We start from the raw sequence: 16,384 nt of genomic DNA, 5'->3' as shown, positions 1-16,384 counted from the left end.
CACTGTAAGTCTTTGCTGTCGTCCAGCATTCTGTTTTTGTTTACTTTGTAGCCAGTTCTGTTTTACTTTAGTTTTGCATAGCCATCCCTACGCTTCAGTGCCTTTTCCTAGCGGGACTTGCCTTTTGTTCATTTTTGTTTTAAGCATGACATATCTTTTTACCTGCATGCTGTCTCCCGCTGTGCTCTGCATATTGGGATCACGACAAACCATCCTCAACGCGTTCTGACTTCTACAAAGCAATGAACTACCTGCTGCCACCTACTGGAGTACTACATGGCTACCTTGCCAAGCTTTATACGGCACAGACACTACGCAACGGCACATTATTTGCAGATTATAATTATTGATTTGCAAAAAATATTTTTTGGACCAATTAGGTGGAGTTGCATCATTTCCCACGGCAACAAACTCCTCCTGGGAACTTTGAGCCAATGAGTTGTGGTTAAAATGACAGATGGGCGCTGATAAATTGTGAAATCCCTTTTCCCACGCTATATTCAGGCTGTGGGCGTGATGCCAAACTTTGATCTGATGGTTCGCCACTAAACTTTCAACATTTATAACTGGGCTCCACGAACTGAGATCAGAGTTGGTACTAATACAATCACAGCGTGAAGTATTGGATCGGTCAGTACTTGTTTATATCCTTTGTTAGTTGGCGGAGCCTTTCGGCAAACACTGCTCCTCGCCACCAACCATCATTACTAGAGATAAATGCTTTAAAATGTAATATCGGAAATTATCGCTATCGTTTTTTTTATTATCGGTATCGTTTTTTAAATTGTTTTATCTTTAAATCAACATAAAAAACACAAGATACACTTACAATTAGTACACCAACCCAAAAAACCTCCCTCCCCCATTTACACTCATTCACATAAAAGGGTTGTTTCTTTCTGTTATTAATATTCTGCTTCCTACATTATATATCAATATATATCAATACAGTCTGCAGGGATACAGTCCGTAAGCACACATGATTGTGCGTGCTGCTGGTCCACTAATAGTACTAACCTTTAACAGTTAATTTTACTCATTTACATTAATTACTAGTTTCTATGTAACTGTTTTTGTATTGTTTTACTTTCTTTTTTATTCAAGAAAATGTTTTTAATTAATTTATCTTATTTTGTCAATTTTTAAAAAAGAACCTTATCTGCACCATACCTGGTTGTCCAAATTAGGCATAACAATGTGTTAATTCCACAACTGTATATATCGTATCGGTTGATATCGGTATCGGTAATTAAGAGTTGGACAATATCGGAATATCGGATATCGGCAAAAAGCCATTATCGGACTTCGCTAATCATTACTGCATGTATCCCTTCCAAACTGATATTGGGCTTTTAAGTCGGGGTCTGCTCATGATTACACGTTGATATCGACACCAATGTTGCCCCCTTGTGGTGGAAAACTATAATGTCATAACTTCCTCCCACGTGCTCCCATCTTCCTGAAATGTTTCATGGTGGATGGAGCATTGGAAAGGAGGTGACTGAATGCGTCATGTGTGTTATTGTGTTTAAATGTTTGTATCCAGTCATCAATCTATTTTTGAAAAGGTATTTTTGGTTTAGTTTGGAATGTAAAACATACGCTTTTGTGCCTTCCACGATGCTCTCAATGCATCTTGAGAAGATGGCGTCAAAGGTCTCTGTCACCTGGGATTTCTGTTTGGGGTTCAAGAGAAGATGGTTACTTGCAGAGAAGCTTGGGATTTGAGTTTGGAACTGACCTCAACTTGCTGGTGTTTGGAGTCAACAAAAGGACCCAGCTACAGAAAAGGAAAGAGCACATCATGTCAAAGACTAGTAGCTGGACGACCGTGAGAGAACTAACCAGGATGCAGACGTCAGGACGATCCCTGGCAATGACATGGATGAGATCCAGCAGAGGTTCAAAGGTCAGGCTGTCAGAAGGGGTGTAAGGTCCACAGGCCACCAGCACATTGAGCGCCTCTGCTGGTACAGAAAGTAAAACAGACAATGTCTAGTTCAAATTGCAGAATTCCTTCTTTACCTTCGTCCGTCTCTTCTTTGACGTCTGACGTGAAGAAGGGATGTTGGATTCCCTGGAGAAATGAAAACCTGCTATGATCAGGTCTGATGTGGAACAATGAGGTTTATTCTAAACTGGGTGTTAACTCTGGCTGACCTCATAGATTTTAGAAACGACCAGTTTTTCTCCTGTTGTGTTCATTCCCTCCATCGCCACCACCTGGAGGAGAGAGGTTAGTGTTGGCATATTTCATAGTATTAGTCTCCATCTCTTCCAGAAGCAAGGTTGTGAGAGCTCTCGGTCGGATGCTGGCAGAGTTTCCAGACCAGCTTCCTTGGCATACTCAATTCCTCTTGGTGGTCCATCCAACCTGCTGCGCACACACTCAGCGCACAGGCAAAGGAGAAACCACCGCTGGAGCATTTCTATCAAAACACCCTTTAAAAGACGCCACAGCGACTCACTTGGCCAGGAAACAGGGAGTACTCTTGGAGCTCTGACAAGTCCAGGCGTACTTGCTGAGCACCTTGCTCTGGTCCCGCTTCCAACACAACCGACTGAGCATTCAGTCTCCCATTACAGTCACAGCACACCTGGCCCACAACACACACCGAGTCCTGCCAAAAACACAAATATATAGATTTTAAATGTCATTAAGCAGGCTCAGCATATTATTGTGCTAGAGAAATATCCAACAGCAGCCTTTACAAGCATGAGAATGTTCGAATATACTCGATATATCGCGGGTTTGTCTCTGTGCGATATAGAAAATGACTATATCGTGATATTCGAGTATACATTCTCATGCAGTTGCTTTTAGCTGCTGACATTACACGACAGGCTCTTCCCACTCCTTCTTGTGTCTCCTTCTCACAGACAGCAAGCGCACCTTCTTACATACGTCACATACTGTCACGTCATACGTCACATACGTATACGCCCTCGCGGAGCAGAGAGGTAGCAGCATGGGTAACGTCAGCTGTGGTGCGAGTGGTAATACGAGAGAAAGAAGGTGCGAATCTGGTAACAAATGAAGGAAGAATTAATTCCCAAGAAAAACAACAGGGGGTCCATCGTCTGGCGGTGGTTTGGCTGCAAGTGGGAATATGTCGAACAGACAACCGTAATTTGTCAAGTGTGGGACAAAAGTGTTGCTACAAAAAGTTGCATTACTGCTAATATATAGCATCATTTGAAAAGTCCCCTGCTCGAGAATGAGGAGTGCTTACTCTGCATGTCAACATCTCCGTTCGGTGCCACACGCCCACACCATCAAAATGCCAAGGCAAACATTTCCACATCAACACCGTATGAAAAAAATAGTCAACAACAAAAGGAGAGAATGTCCACAGGAACGTACCACATAGCGAAGGACGAACACTATTTGATTCCCTATTATGCAGCTCATTTTTATTTGACACTTATTGAAATATCTTGTGTGACATCATGCACAAAAGTGCACTTTATTTGTTTCAAACTATTGTAGTGGCGTTCTGTACAAAAAGTGCACTTTAATTTAGTGTTGTTTTGATATGTCACCATAGCTACAATAATTACACTTAGGCTTGTCACCATAGCTACAATAATTACACTTAGGCTTGTCACCATAGCTACAATAATTACACTTAGGCTTGTCACCATAGCTACAATAATTACACTTAGGGTTGTCACCATACAAAAGTGCACTAATAGCTTGTTTTAAAATGTCTCTGACAATCTTGCACTTTCTGTTTTGGAAATGACATGAATGTTTGTGCCACTGCTTAATAACTATTTAATTAATACACTTTTGGTCAATTGAATTAGAATGAGCATATATTAATGCAGTATGAAGAAGAATGTTTTAATGTAGACACTAGGGATGATGTTTGATAAGAAATTATCGAGTTCGAGCCTATTATGAAATCCTCTTATCGAACAGATTCCTTATCGATTCTCTTATCGAGTCCAGATAGGTTGTTGTATATGGGGAAAAAAACACAATATTTGGTTTAACAAAAGCTCACTTTTATTATATAAGAAAAAAATTTAATCTAATAAATAAATAAATATTGACTGTTACCCCCCTAAAAAAATAAAAAAAATAAATATTGACTGTTACCCAAAGTATATTAAGTGGGATTTTTCAGAAAAATAAATATATACAGTAACACAAAAACAACCGGTCTCTGTGATCACGATTGGTGTATAAATAATAATATAGTGTTAAATAAAATCAGTCCCTTGGGCACAAAACTGAAAATAATACAGCTCTCCAAGAAGTGCACTTCTGCTGCTATTGGAACATACTAACTACAGCTATTACTCAGGAAAAGGCTCAACAGGACTCAGCTGGACCTGCAGAACTTGCTGACACAGAGCCTGACCTTGCTGACCAAGGACTGACAGCAGTGTCCGCGTCACCTGCTGTTGAGAGACGGTCTAGACCTAAGAGACATGTTCAGCCACCTAAGAGGCTGATTGAGAGTTGTTAAGAACTCTTGTTTTTTTCGAGTTGTTTAAAACATTTTTTTTTTTTTTTTAAAGTGTTGACATAACTGTTTGTTATGATGCGTTGACATTTTTGCACTTTATTTTTTTTTTGAAAGAAAATTCTATGAAAAGAAAAGTTGTTTGCAAATGTGGTTACAATGCTAAAAAATGAAAAGTTAAAGCTAAAAAAAGAAATACACTATATTGAGTTAGCATTATTTCTTTATAGGGGGAAAGATGTGATGTTATGAGCTAGGGAATATAACAACTACGCTACCCAGCATGCAACGGGAGTGACGAGCATTCGCGGTAGCCCCAAAAAGTGTTGTTGCATGCCGCCACCTGGCAGCTAAGAATGAGGTTATGAGCACGCTGTGAAAGTAAACGTCAAAAACTCAGCCAACACGCCTCGTCTGCATTATTTATAATTAGACAGACAACACATATACAGTGTGATTTTGTTTTGTTTACAAGGAAAGAAAAACAAAAGTTAAAAAAGGGAGATATATGTTGTATATATATATGTATGTGCTGCGGTTGCTTTAAGAACGTTGCGCCAGCTGCCGCAAAGGAGGTGCGTTGCTAGTCTGGTTGCTATGTTTCCGGTTGGTCGTAAAAGTGTTCGTCATGTGTTTTTACCCTGCTCTAATCTCTCAGTAAAGTTATTCATTGGATTATACCTTTTGTTTTGAACTTTATTACACCTTGGAGCGCTTTTTCCGGTCCATTGTTTTTCCTGCTTTCGCTATCTGCACCTAATGACTGAGCTACGTGACGTCATTTCTTGTGATGTCACACGGAGCATTTCTGGTCGGGACAGGATTCGTTCCCAGGGATTCGAATAAAGAACCAACTCTTTTTCTTTACTATAGTGGTCTCGATAACGGGTACCAGTTCTCAAAAAGGGATTCGAGTCCGAGGACTTGGTTCTTTTCTTATCGAACAACCGGGAAAACCGGTTTCGAGTATCATCCCTAGTAGACACATAGAATCATCATACTGCTGTGATTATATGCATCAAGTGTTCATTCAAGGCTAAGGCAAAATATCGAGATATATATCGTGTATCGCGATATGGCCTAAAAATATCGAGATATTTAAAAAAGGCCATATCGCCCAGCCCTAGTTCAGGTGTTACAGTATTTGTTGGTGCAAAGGTCTTTCCAATTAAGCGTGAAAGGAGTCATATTAAGATTTGTTTTCTAAATGTAAAAGACTTCCTTGTGGTCTACATAACATGTCATGGTGCTTCTTTGCTAAAAATGTTGCATAGATGATGTTTTACACATCATCTTCAAGTCACTTTCTGACTGTGAAGACTGGGTGGTTTTATTTAGGTGGCGCAGACCTCCTCCAGGGCAAGCCCCCGTCCACTTCATCTCCACCCCGTCAGCCATGTTGTGCTTTTTAGCGCTTCTATATGGAGTCTCCTGACAGACCTCAATGCTACTTTGTATTAGAAATGCCCACAGTGGAGGATGCATGTGCATGTACGAGCCAGTCTGCCCCGCAACAAGAGAATGGAGAAAAATAAGGGACTTATTGAGTACAACTTGAAAAAAACGGCGGCCTCGCGCAAAGCTCTACGGATAAACCTTGACCATATATGGTGATATACACTGACGTAACTAAGGCAAAATATGTCAGTAAAGTCTCAAATTAAAAAAAATATCTTCTTTGAATTCAAATTTTTGGAAAGTCATGGGGATGATAAATACACAAAATGGTTTTGCATTTGCCATTGTTAAATACTATATATTAGATTGAAAGTGAAACCACTGGTAGTGTGAGGTTCTGCTGCACCTGTGCTGGCAGTGACACAGGAGAGAACTCTTCAATGCTGAAGTGAGATCGCAGTTCTTCTCCCAGGTCCTCTATCTTCTCCGTCAACACTGCAGAAGAAGAACATAAATATATGGACGCTGTGTGTGTGTGTGTGTGTGTGTGTGTGTGTGTGTCAGCTTCTCCTCTCACCGTTGCGTACATCACGCAGTCTCTGGAACATGTACTTGTAGCTGCAGTGCAGGGAGTCTTCTGGTCCTTCCAGCACATTCACCTGAATGTTAGCACCAGCAGACTTCCTGCCCGCCCAGCGAGTGCCCTGCACCGCCCCAAAGGACACCACCACCTCTCCCTTGCCTCCACGCTGGCTGTACTTCTGGGAGGGAGTGCTGCTGCAGGGGCAAGAAAGTGTTTATCACACTTAGGATTGTCACCACAGCTACAATAATTACACTTAGGGTTGTCACCATAGCTACAATAATTACACTTAGGCTTGTCACCATAGCTACAATAATTACACTTGGGCTGGTCACCATAGCTACAATAATTACACTTAGGCTTGTCACCATAGCTACAATAATTACACTTAGGCTTGTCACCATAGCTACAATAATTACACTTAGGCTTGTCACCATAGATACAATAATTACACTTAGGCTTGTCACCATAGCTACAATAATTACACTTAGGCTTGTCACCATAGCTACAATAATTACACTTAGGCTTGTCACCATAGCTACAATAATTACACTTAGGCTTGTCACCATAGCTACAATAATTACACTTAGGGTTGTCACCATAGCTACAATAATTACACTTAGGCTTGTCACCATAGCTACAATAATTACACTTAGGCTTCTCACCATAGCTACAATAATTACACTTAGGGTTGTCATCATAGCTACAATAATTACACTTAGGCTTGTCACCATAGCTACAATAATACACTTAGGCTTGTCACCATAGCTACAATAATTACACTTAGGATTGTCACCATAGCTACAATAATTACACTTAGGCTTGTCACCATAGCTACAATAATTACACTTAGGCTTGTCACCATAGCTACAATAATTACACTTAGGCTTGTCACCATAGCTACAATAATTACACTTAGGCTTGTCACCATAGCTACAATAATTACACTTGGGCTTGTCACCATAGCTACAATAATTACACTTGGGCTTGTCACCATAGCTACAATAATTACACTTAGGCTTGTCACCATAGCTACAATAATTACACTTGGCCTTGTCACCATAGCTACAATAATTACACTTAGGCTTGTCACCATAGCTACAATAATTACACTTAGGCTTGTCACCATACCTACAATAATTACACTTAGGCTTGTCACCATAGCTACAATAATTACACTTAGGCTTGTCACCATAGCTACAATAATTACACTTAGGCTTGTGACCATAGCTACAATAATTACACTTAGGCTTGTCACCATAGCTACAATAATTACACTTAGGCTTGTCACCATAGCTACAATAATTACACTTAGGGTTGTCACCATAGCTACAATAATTACACTTAGGCTTGTCACCATAGCTACAATAATTACACTTAGGCTTGTCACCATAGCTACAATAATTACACTTAGGGTTGTCACCATAGCTACAATAATTACACTTAGGCTTATCACCATAGCTACAATAATTACACTTAGGCTTGTCACCATAGCTACAATAATTACACTTAGGCTTGTGACCATAGCTACAATAATTACACTTAGGCTTGTCACCATAGCTACAATAATTACACTTAGGCTTGTCACCATAGCTACAATAATTACACTTAGGCTTGTCACCATAGCTACAATAATTACACTTAGGCTTGTGACCATAGCTACAATAATTACACTTAGGCTTGTCACCATAGCTACAATAATTACACTTAGGCTTGTCACCATAGCTACAATAATTACACTTAGGCTTGTCACCATAGCTACAATAATTACACTTAGGGTTGTCACCATAGCTACAATAATTACACTTAGGCTTGTCACCATAGCTACATAGCTTCTGGCTCAGCTCTCGTTTGGTCACAACAGTGCGGCAGAAAGACTGCAATACTGCCCCAGCTGCCCCCATTCTCAAGCTGATTTCCTTCTCCATCTTTCCTTCACTCGTGAACAAGACCCCGAGATACTTAAACTCCTCCACCTGGGACAGGGTCTCGTTCTCTACCTGGACTGTACAAATCATCGGTTTCCTGCTGAGAACCATGGCCTCAGATTTGGAGATGCTAATCCTCATTCCAGCCGCTGAACACTCGGCTGCGAACCGATCCAGTGAGAGCTGAAGGTCACGAACCTAAGGTGCCATCAGGACCACATCATCTGCAAACAGCAGTGACGCAACCTTTAGCCCCCCGAGACGTATACCCTCTCCGCCACGGTCACGACTCTGCCTAGAAATCCTGTCCATGAAAATCACAAACAGGATAGGTGACAGAGCGCAGCCCTGGCGGAGACCAACCCCCACTGGAAACGGATCCGACTTACATCCAAGCACCCGGACACAACTCTTGCTTTGGTTGTACAGAGATTGGATGGCCCTCAGCAGGGTCCCCCTCACCCGGTACTCCCTCAGCACCTCCCACAGGATCTCCCGGGGGACCCGGTCATACGCCTTCTCAAAATCCACAAAGCACATGTAGACTGGATAGGCATACTCCCAAGCCCTCTCCAGGATTCTCGTAAGAATAAAGAGCTGGTCAGTTGTTCCACGACCAGGACGGAATCCACATTGCTCCTCTTGAATCTGAGGTTCGACTATCGGCCGGACCCTCCTTTCCAGTACCTCGGCGTAGACCACATATGTCAGAGTCAAGGCCCGCGGGCCATATCCGGCCCGCGAGAAGGTTTTTTACGGCCCTTGGGATGATCTTGATTTATTATTAGAACCGGCCCGCAGACCGCAGATCTTTTTTTTTTTTTTTTTTTTTTTTTTAGACCGCAGATCTTTTACACGCACCAAGCGGATGCCGGTCCAAGGTTCCGAAAGGGGGCGAGCGGCCCGCCGGGACGCGCCTGCCGGCCGAAGGCCTGCAGCCCGGCCGTCAGTCGCGGAGCCCGCCGTGCCACGCGCGCCAAGGGGGCGGGCCGAAACCCGGCCCCGAGGCCCTGAGACTTCTGCTTTGTTTCCCCAAACCGCGCGTCACCGCCGGGCCCGCACCACCGTCGGGCTGCAGCCCGAGCGTCGGTGGCGGAACCCGTCATGTGCCGCGCGCGCCAAGCGGAGCGGGGGGGTCAAGCGGGCCGAAACCCGCAGGCCACCCCCTCACCACGAGGCCCTGAGACTTCTGCGTTTGACCCCTACGCGCGGCCCGTCGGGACGCGCCCGCCGTCAAGCCACGAGGGCCAGCCGTCGGGTCGCGGAGCCCGCCGTGCCACGCGCGCCAAGGGGCGGGCCGAAACCAGCGGGGGGTTTCGGGCACCCAACTCGCCTCCCTCCCACGGAGGGAGGAGGGGGGTTTAATGTGAACATTACTGTGCAATCACATATTTAGAGTTTTTACTCAATTCAAGTTTAAAAGTTAAAGTTTAATATTTGTTTTCACTGCATGTTACTTCTCCTTAAACAAAGTGTTGTTTTTGATTTATAGATTTTTGCACTTTATTTTATTGTATTTCAATTTAATTATATTTTAAAAATATTTCAGTTGAGTGGATGATAGAAAATTGCTATTATTGTTTTTTTCTTTGAAGTAAATTTAGCCCACTTTTGCTAAAATAGAAAATATAGGCTACTGATGGTGCCTTGAATACCGGTTTCTTTCATTTAATGTTCATGTTATGGGGATTTTTATATAAAGGAAATTTGTCTTTTGTGTCTGTTGAAAATTAAAGATTACTGACAGAGCCATAAGAAAATATTGCTTTATTTATCTGATCATATTGGAATATATTTGTTAGGTTTTCAGTAGGTTCAATTAGGTTCACTAGACTATATGCGTCATTTAAAAATTTTTCAATGAACATTCGAACAGTCCGGCCCTCGGCTTGTAGCTAAATTTTTTATTTGGCCCTCCGTCCATTTGACTTTGACACCCCTGGCGTAGACTTTCCCAGGGACGCTGAGTAGTGTGATACCCCTGTAATTAGCACACACCCTCTGGTCCCCCTTTTTGAATAGGGGAACCACAACCCCAGTCTGCCACTCCCTCTGCACTGTCCCAGACTTCCACGCAATGTTGAAAAGGCGTATCAACCAAGACAGCCCCTCAACACCCAGAGCCTTCAGCCTTTCTGGACGGATCTCGTCAAACCCCGGAGCTTTGCCACTGTGGAGTTGTTCAACTACCTCAGTGACTTCACTCCGAGAGATCGACGTCGATCCCACATCATCCTCAGGTTCCTCTCCTGTCAGGGAGGGTGTGTCTGATGTAGTCGGGTTCAGGAGTTCCTCAAAGTGCTCTTTCCAACGCCCTACGACTTCCTCACTTGAAGTCAGCAGGGAACCATCCTTGCTGTACACAGCTTGGATGGTTCCCTGCTTCCCTCTCCTTCTCACAATGACAACATTTCACTTACATTTATCTTCATTTCCCTGATATTATTTTGCGTTTAACAGCAGATTCCATTCTATTGGCCAATTATGCGACTCTGTCCGTGGTTATGTGAACGCTGAAATCCTATAGGACTTACTTTTTTGATGAGATTAGTGATTAGACACACTAGTGTTGTGTCACACAAGAAGTAGCAACATCTCAGACTTCTAGTAGACTTTCTTGTTTCTCACTCATTTGCTCTCTTCCACCATTAAAAGCTCCACAATTCACATGCACCATTAATCCATTTCCCCCCCGATTATTTTCATTTTCATAATCGTGAGAAGCCATAATTGAAATCGAAATCAAAATTTGATTAATAGTCCAACCCTACTTCATGTCTCCTTCACAGCGCTCCACGCCCCCAAATGGCGGTCCTGCGCTGTGCAAAGGATTCTGGGAGATGTAGTTTCATTTCAGATCCACAATAGTGCCATAAAAGACTATATTGCACGGGAGTTTCATTATTTGCACGTCACTGCATTATTGATAAGATTTGGAAATGGGTATCTACTAGCGGTGTAACGGTACGTGTATTTGTATTGAACCGTTTCGGTACGGGGGTTTCGGTTCGGTTCGGAGGTGTACCGAACGAGTTTCCACACGAACATATTAAGTAGCCAAAAGCTAAAGTCTTAACAAGCTGCTCCGCGTTCTGCTTACGTCTCTGTCAGTACTCTACACAGCACCCAGCATTGTCCCAACCACACAACCATCTGATTGGTTACACACAGAGCGGTAATAGCCAATCAGCAGTGCGTATTCAGAGCGGTAACAACCAATCAGCAGTGCGTATTCAGAGCGCATGGAATCAGTGCTCCAGCGTCAAGCAGGTAGGTGTTTAGCAGGTGAGCATAAGGCAGCGTACTCTCCCCAAATGATAATAAACACCTCCCAGTCAACTACTAGTAACATCACTATGAGCCCGTTGACGTTCTAGAAACCTAAACGGCAGCTCAGCTCGCTCGCAGTCCTGGCGTGAGGTGAAGGCTAATTAGCTTTTAGCGTAACGTTAGCTCATTTTGCGGTGTGTGTGTGTGTTACGGACAGCAAAGCCCTGTCTGTCTGTTATTTCACTTTACCTTTTTCTGTGTTGAAGCAGCAAAACAGGACATTATGTTAAATGAAGAGTTTCTGTCTCTGATAGTTGATATAATAATGTAACTGCATCATTAAACCTACGTGAACTCCATGGTGTTCAGGGATGAATAGTCTCTCCTATTGCTATTGTACTATTTTTTCAGCTATAGTTACATTAATCATTAGTAATGGAGCAGCCTAGTTTTGAATGGCAGGGTCCCTGCTATCACATGTTGATAAAAATATAACGTTTACATAATAAAAATCCACTACAGGCTTCCCAAATGCTGTAATAAATTAAGCATGATGAGTTGACTTGAAACTGTTTAATGCTGCACTTTTTATATGTAGAAGAAAAGTTTTGTCATTTTATTTAATCTGAGCAACAATTTGAGGCAGTTTAATGTTGTTTAACGTAGGTAGAATTATTAGTGTTCCCAATGTTAAAAGGATAAAGCCATTGTTTACAAATTTGGTAAATAAATAACCCAAAAATTTATATTTTGTTGTTTTCTTACTGTACCGAAAAATGAACTGAACCGTGACCTCTAAACCGAGGTACGTACCGAACCGGAATTTTTGTGTACCGTTACACCCCTAGTATCTACAATACCGTTACATCCCAGTGTATGGGAGGAAGCGGAGGGAGGGCAAACAGGAAGCTGCAAATCCGCAGGCTTATAGGAGTAAAAAGAAAAAGAGGAAAGACTGGCTCATTTTTGTCTTTAAAGACAGCAGGCTTTCTTTTTGGCCTTGACTCAAGTGCGCTGGTGCTGAATTGATGTTGTGCTGTGTTTGTTCCTAAAAACCCTTCAAAGAGCTGGTATAGATGTCAGTTTTGCAGAGTCACCCTAAGTACAGAACATTTGAACAAATACAGAAGGATTATTGGATCAGATCACATTTAAAAAAAGATGAGGTTAAAGAAAGTGCTGTTTCATACCACCAACTTCATCTCTATTAATGTGCATTGTTTACTGTCAACAGTAATACTTTAGTATTGCAAATACTACACTATGTAGAATATCCTATGTGTTGACCATTTTCAAGCACTTTCGGGTGCCCTAAATTGGCGCTGCTTGTGTAACTGTGTTGCAAACTGGACCTTTATGCAAAACAAGCTTTGATAATGAAAAATGTTTGTGGTACCTTGGAGAGAAGCAGGAAGGAGACAAGAGGACGCCTGGACTGCCCAACAAAGCTGAGGTCCTCTTTGAGTGAGGGTTTTCTGGAGTGGTTAGTGCACGTTTTTGGGAACCCTGCACGTACAAACACACACACACACACACACACACACACACACACACACACACACACACACACACACACACAGGAAGGGAAGCAAAATACTTGTGAATACCGTATTTTTAGGAGTATAAGTCGCACCGGCCGAAAATGCATAATAAAGAAGGAAAAAAACATATATAAGTCGCACTGGAGTATAAGTAACATTTTTGGGGGAAATGTATTTGATAAAAGCCAACACCAAGAATAGACATTTGAAAGGCAATTTAAAATAAATAAAGAATAGTGAACAACAGGCTGAATAAGTGTACGTTATATGACTCATACATAACAGGCTGAATAAGTGTACGTTATATGACTCATAAATAACCAACTGAGAACGTGCCTGGTATGTTAACGTAACATATTATGGTAAGAGTCATTCAAATAACTATAACATATAGAACAACAATATAGAACCAAACAATCTGTCACTCCTAATCGCTAAATCCCATGAAATCTTATACGTCTAGTCCAGTGGTTCTTAACCTTGTTGGAGGTACAGAACCCCACCAGTTTCATATGTGCATTCACCGAACCCTTCTTTAGTGAAAAATAAAATGTTATTTTTTTCAAATTCAAGAAAAAGTTATGTTTTTTTTACAAAATGAACCATACATGAACATCACCTTGTTCAAAGAACAAAACCAACACAGTGCATGAACTCACAACAAATTACACACCTTACCATGAATTGATTAACGTGGACCCCGACTTAAACAAGTTGAAAAACTTATTGGGGTGTTACCATTTAGTGGTCAATTGTACGGAATATGTACTGTACTGTGTAAACTGTACTGTTTCATATAATGTATTCTCTTCCTTTGCAATCTACTTGTAAAAGTTTCAATCGATCAATCAAAAAACCTGCAAATCAGATGGTAAAATTAAAGGGAACATTGTTTGGAGGTATCCATAATACGCCGATAGGGAGAAGTTTTTATTTACACGATAAGTCGAATGTGTCTTTACCTCCGTGGCGGAGGCTCCGCGGAACCCTTGAGGCCGACTCACCGAACCCCTAGGGTTCCATCAAACCCAGGTTAAGAACCACTGGTCTAGTCTCTTACGTGAATGAGCTAAATAATATTATTTGATATTTTACGGTAATGTGTAAATAATTTCACACATAAATCGCTCCTGAGTATAAGTCGCACCCCCCGGCCAAACTATGGAAAAAACTGCGACTTATAGTCCGAAAAATACGGTAGAAGGACAGCTAATAATCCCAGGATCATTGTGATGACAACATACCTTTGCAGGAGTAGAGTAGCAGTCAAGTAGATCATCCTCCTCTTCTTCTGCTTTTATTCTGACAGGACGACAGCACAGGGGTTAGTGCATGTGCCTCACAATACCAAGGTCCTGAGTAGTCCTGGGTTCAATCCCGGGCTCGGGGTCTTTCTGTGTGGAGTTTGCATGTTCTCCCCGTGACTGCGTGGGTTCTCTCCGGGTACTCCGGCTTCCTCCCACCTCCAAAGACATGCACCTGGGGATAGGTTGATTGGCAACACTAAATTGGCCCTAGTGTGTGAATGTTGTCTGTCTATCTGTGTTGGCCCTGCGATGAGGTGGCGACTTGTCCAGGGTGTACCCCGCCTTCCGCCCGAATGCAGCCGAGATAGGCTCCAGCACCCCCCGCGACCCCAAATGGGACAAGCGGTAGAAAATGGATGGATGGATGGACGACAGAGTGTGTGAAGCAACATTGAAAAAGTAGTGTTTGATGGTTCTTACATGTCATTTATTGTGTGGATGTCTCGGGGTCTGTTTCGCTCTTCCCTCTTGAAGCTCTGCTTGGATGCAGTCCTCTTGTTCAACACCTGCCCAGACAAGAACATGACTGACTGTGTACATGCTGGATGACAGCAGCTCAGGGTTGCCATTACATCGTGTTCAAATTGATCCAGGGAGTCCACAGAGAGCACCAGTCCATTCTTGGTGGTGCTGTAGGCAACCCACTCCAACACCCACTGGTCTGCTGGCATCCTGTTGCACACACACTGCGCCACCACTGAGGAGACACCATAAACAACACATTGCAAGGTAAACACCACAACGATACTTACTGTTGTACACACACTGCGCCACCACTGAGGAGACACCATAAACAACACATTGCAAGGTAAACACCACAACGATACTTACTGTTGTACGCACACTGCACCACCACTGAGGAGATACCATACCATACCATACCATTTAATACTATCCAGCCCCGCCTTCTCCAGGACAAGCTGGACAGAATGCGAGTGGACCCCTGCCTGGTTGCCTGGATTTCAGACTACCTCACCGATAGGCCACAGTACGTCAGACTGAAGGACATCACATCTGACACTGTGATCAGCAGCACCGGAGCACCGCAGGGAACGGTGCTGGCCCCTCTTCTGTTCACCCTGTACACCGCTGACTTCTGCTACAACTCAGAGCTGTGTCACATCCAGAAGTACGCGGATGACACAGCCATCGTCGGGTGCATCAGGGACGGCAGAGAGGAGGAGTTTCGGAGGCTGGTGAAGGACTTTGTTGTCTGGTGCCACAGGAACCTCTTGCAGCTCAATCCGACAAAGACCAAGGAGCTGGTCATTGACTTTGGGAGGTCGAGTCCAAGGTCACAACCTATTGTGATCGAGGGAGTCGAGGTACAGACCGTGGACTCATTCAAGTACCTTGGGGTGTGGGTGGACAATAAGCTGGACTGGACTGTTAACACAGGCCACTTGTACAGGAAAGGACAGAGTAGGCTGTACTTCCTGAGGAGGCTGCACTCCTTCAACATCTGTAAAAAACTCTTGTGGATGTACTACCAGTCTGTGGTTGCCAGTGTTCTGTACTACATCGTAGTGTGCTGGGGGCGGGGGAAGCATATCTAAGAAGGACAGCTCCAGACTGGAGAAACTGATCAGGCGGGCCGGTTCTACGATCGGAATAAAACTGGACTCACTGGTGACGGTGGCAGAGAAGAGGACTGTGGAAAAACTAGTGAGCATCCTGGATGATGCCAGTCACCCTCTGCATACCGTTGTCAGTAGCCAGAGGAGCCTGTTCAGTGCTAGACTGCTTCATCCCAAGTGCAGGACTAATAGACTCAAAAACTCCTTTGTCCCACACGCCATTAGACTGTACAACTCCTCTCTGGGGGGGAGGGGGGGTACTAGGATGACAGGGGATGCAAAACAATAACAGTGAAATACTTTTT

General features: G+C 43.1%; 1 protein-coding gene across 2 annotated transcripts in view; it reads right to left on the bottom strand.

Moving 5' to 3' along the window:
• Positions 1-16,384, bottom strand: part of pola2 (polymerase (DNA directed), alpha 2) — a 31,304-nt gene that overhangs the window by 10,541 nt on the left and 4,379 nt on the right. Inside the window, exons 2-13 of one of the 2 annotated variants that reach the window (XM_062044184.1) lie at positions 15,075-15,199; positions 14,923-15,008; positions 14,440-14,497; positions 13,051-13,160; positions 6,451-6,650; positions 6,280-6,368; positions 2,469-2,621; positions 2,161-2,223; positions 2,026-2,077; positions 1,846-1,967; positions 1,742-1,780; positions 1,603-1,676 (exon numbers count right to left, since the gene is read on the bottom strand). In XM_062044184.1, coding sequence (XP_061900168.1) covers positions 1,603-1,676; positions 1,742-1,780; positions 1,846-1,967; positions 2,026-2,077; positions 2,161-2,223; positions 2,469-2,621; positions 6,280-6,368; positions 6,451-6,650; positions 13,051-13,160; positions 14,440-14,497; positions 14,923-15,008; positions 15,075-15,199 — 1,171 coding nt within the window. The remainder of the gene's footprint in view (positions 1-1,602; positions 1,677-1,741; positions 1,781-1,845; positions 1,968-2,025; positions 2,078-2,160; positions 2,224-2,468; positions 2,622-6,279; positions 6,369-6,450; positions 6,651-13,050; positions 13,161-14,439; positions 14,498-14,922; positions 15,009-15,074; positions 15,200-16,384) is intronic. The other variant, XM_062044185.1, reaches the window with a different exon arrangement.

The sequence above is a fragment of the Entelurus aequoreus genome, linkage group LG04 (genome assembly GCF_033978785.1).
Source record: "Entelurus aequoreus isolate RoL-2023_Sb linkage group LG04, RoL_Eaeq_v1.1, whole genome shotgun sequence".
Lineage (NCBI taxonomy): Eukaryota > Metazoa > Chordata > Actinopteri > Syngnathiformes > Syngnathidae > Entelurus > Entelurus aequoreus.
The sequence above is the reverse complement of the archived record's forward strand: the minus strand, read 5'-3'. Positions and strand labels throughout refer to the sequence as shown.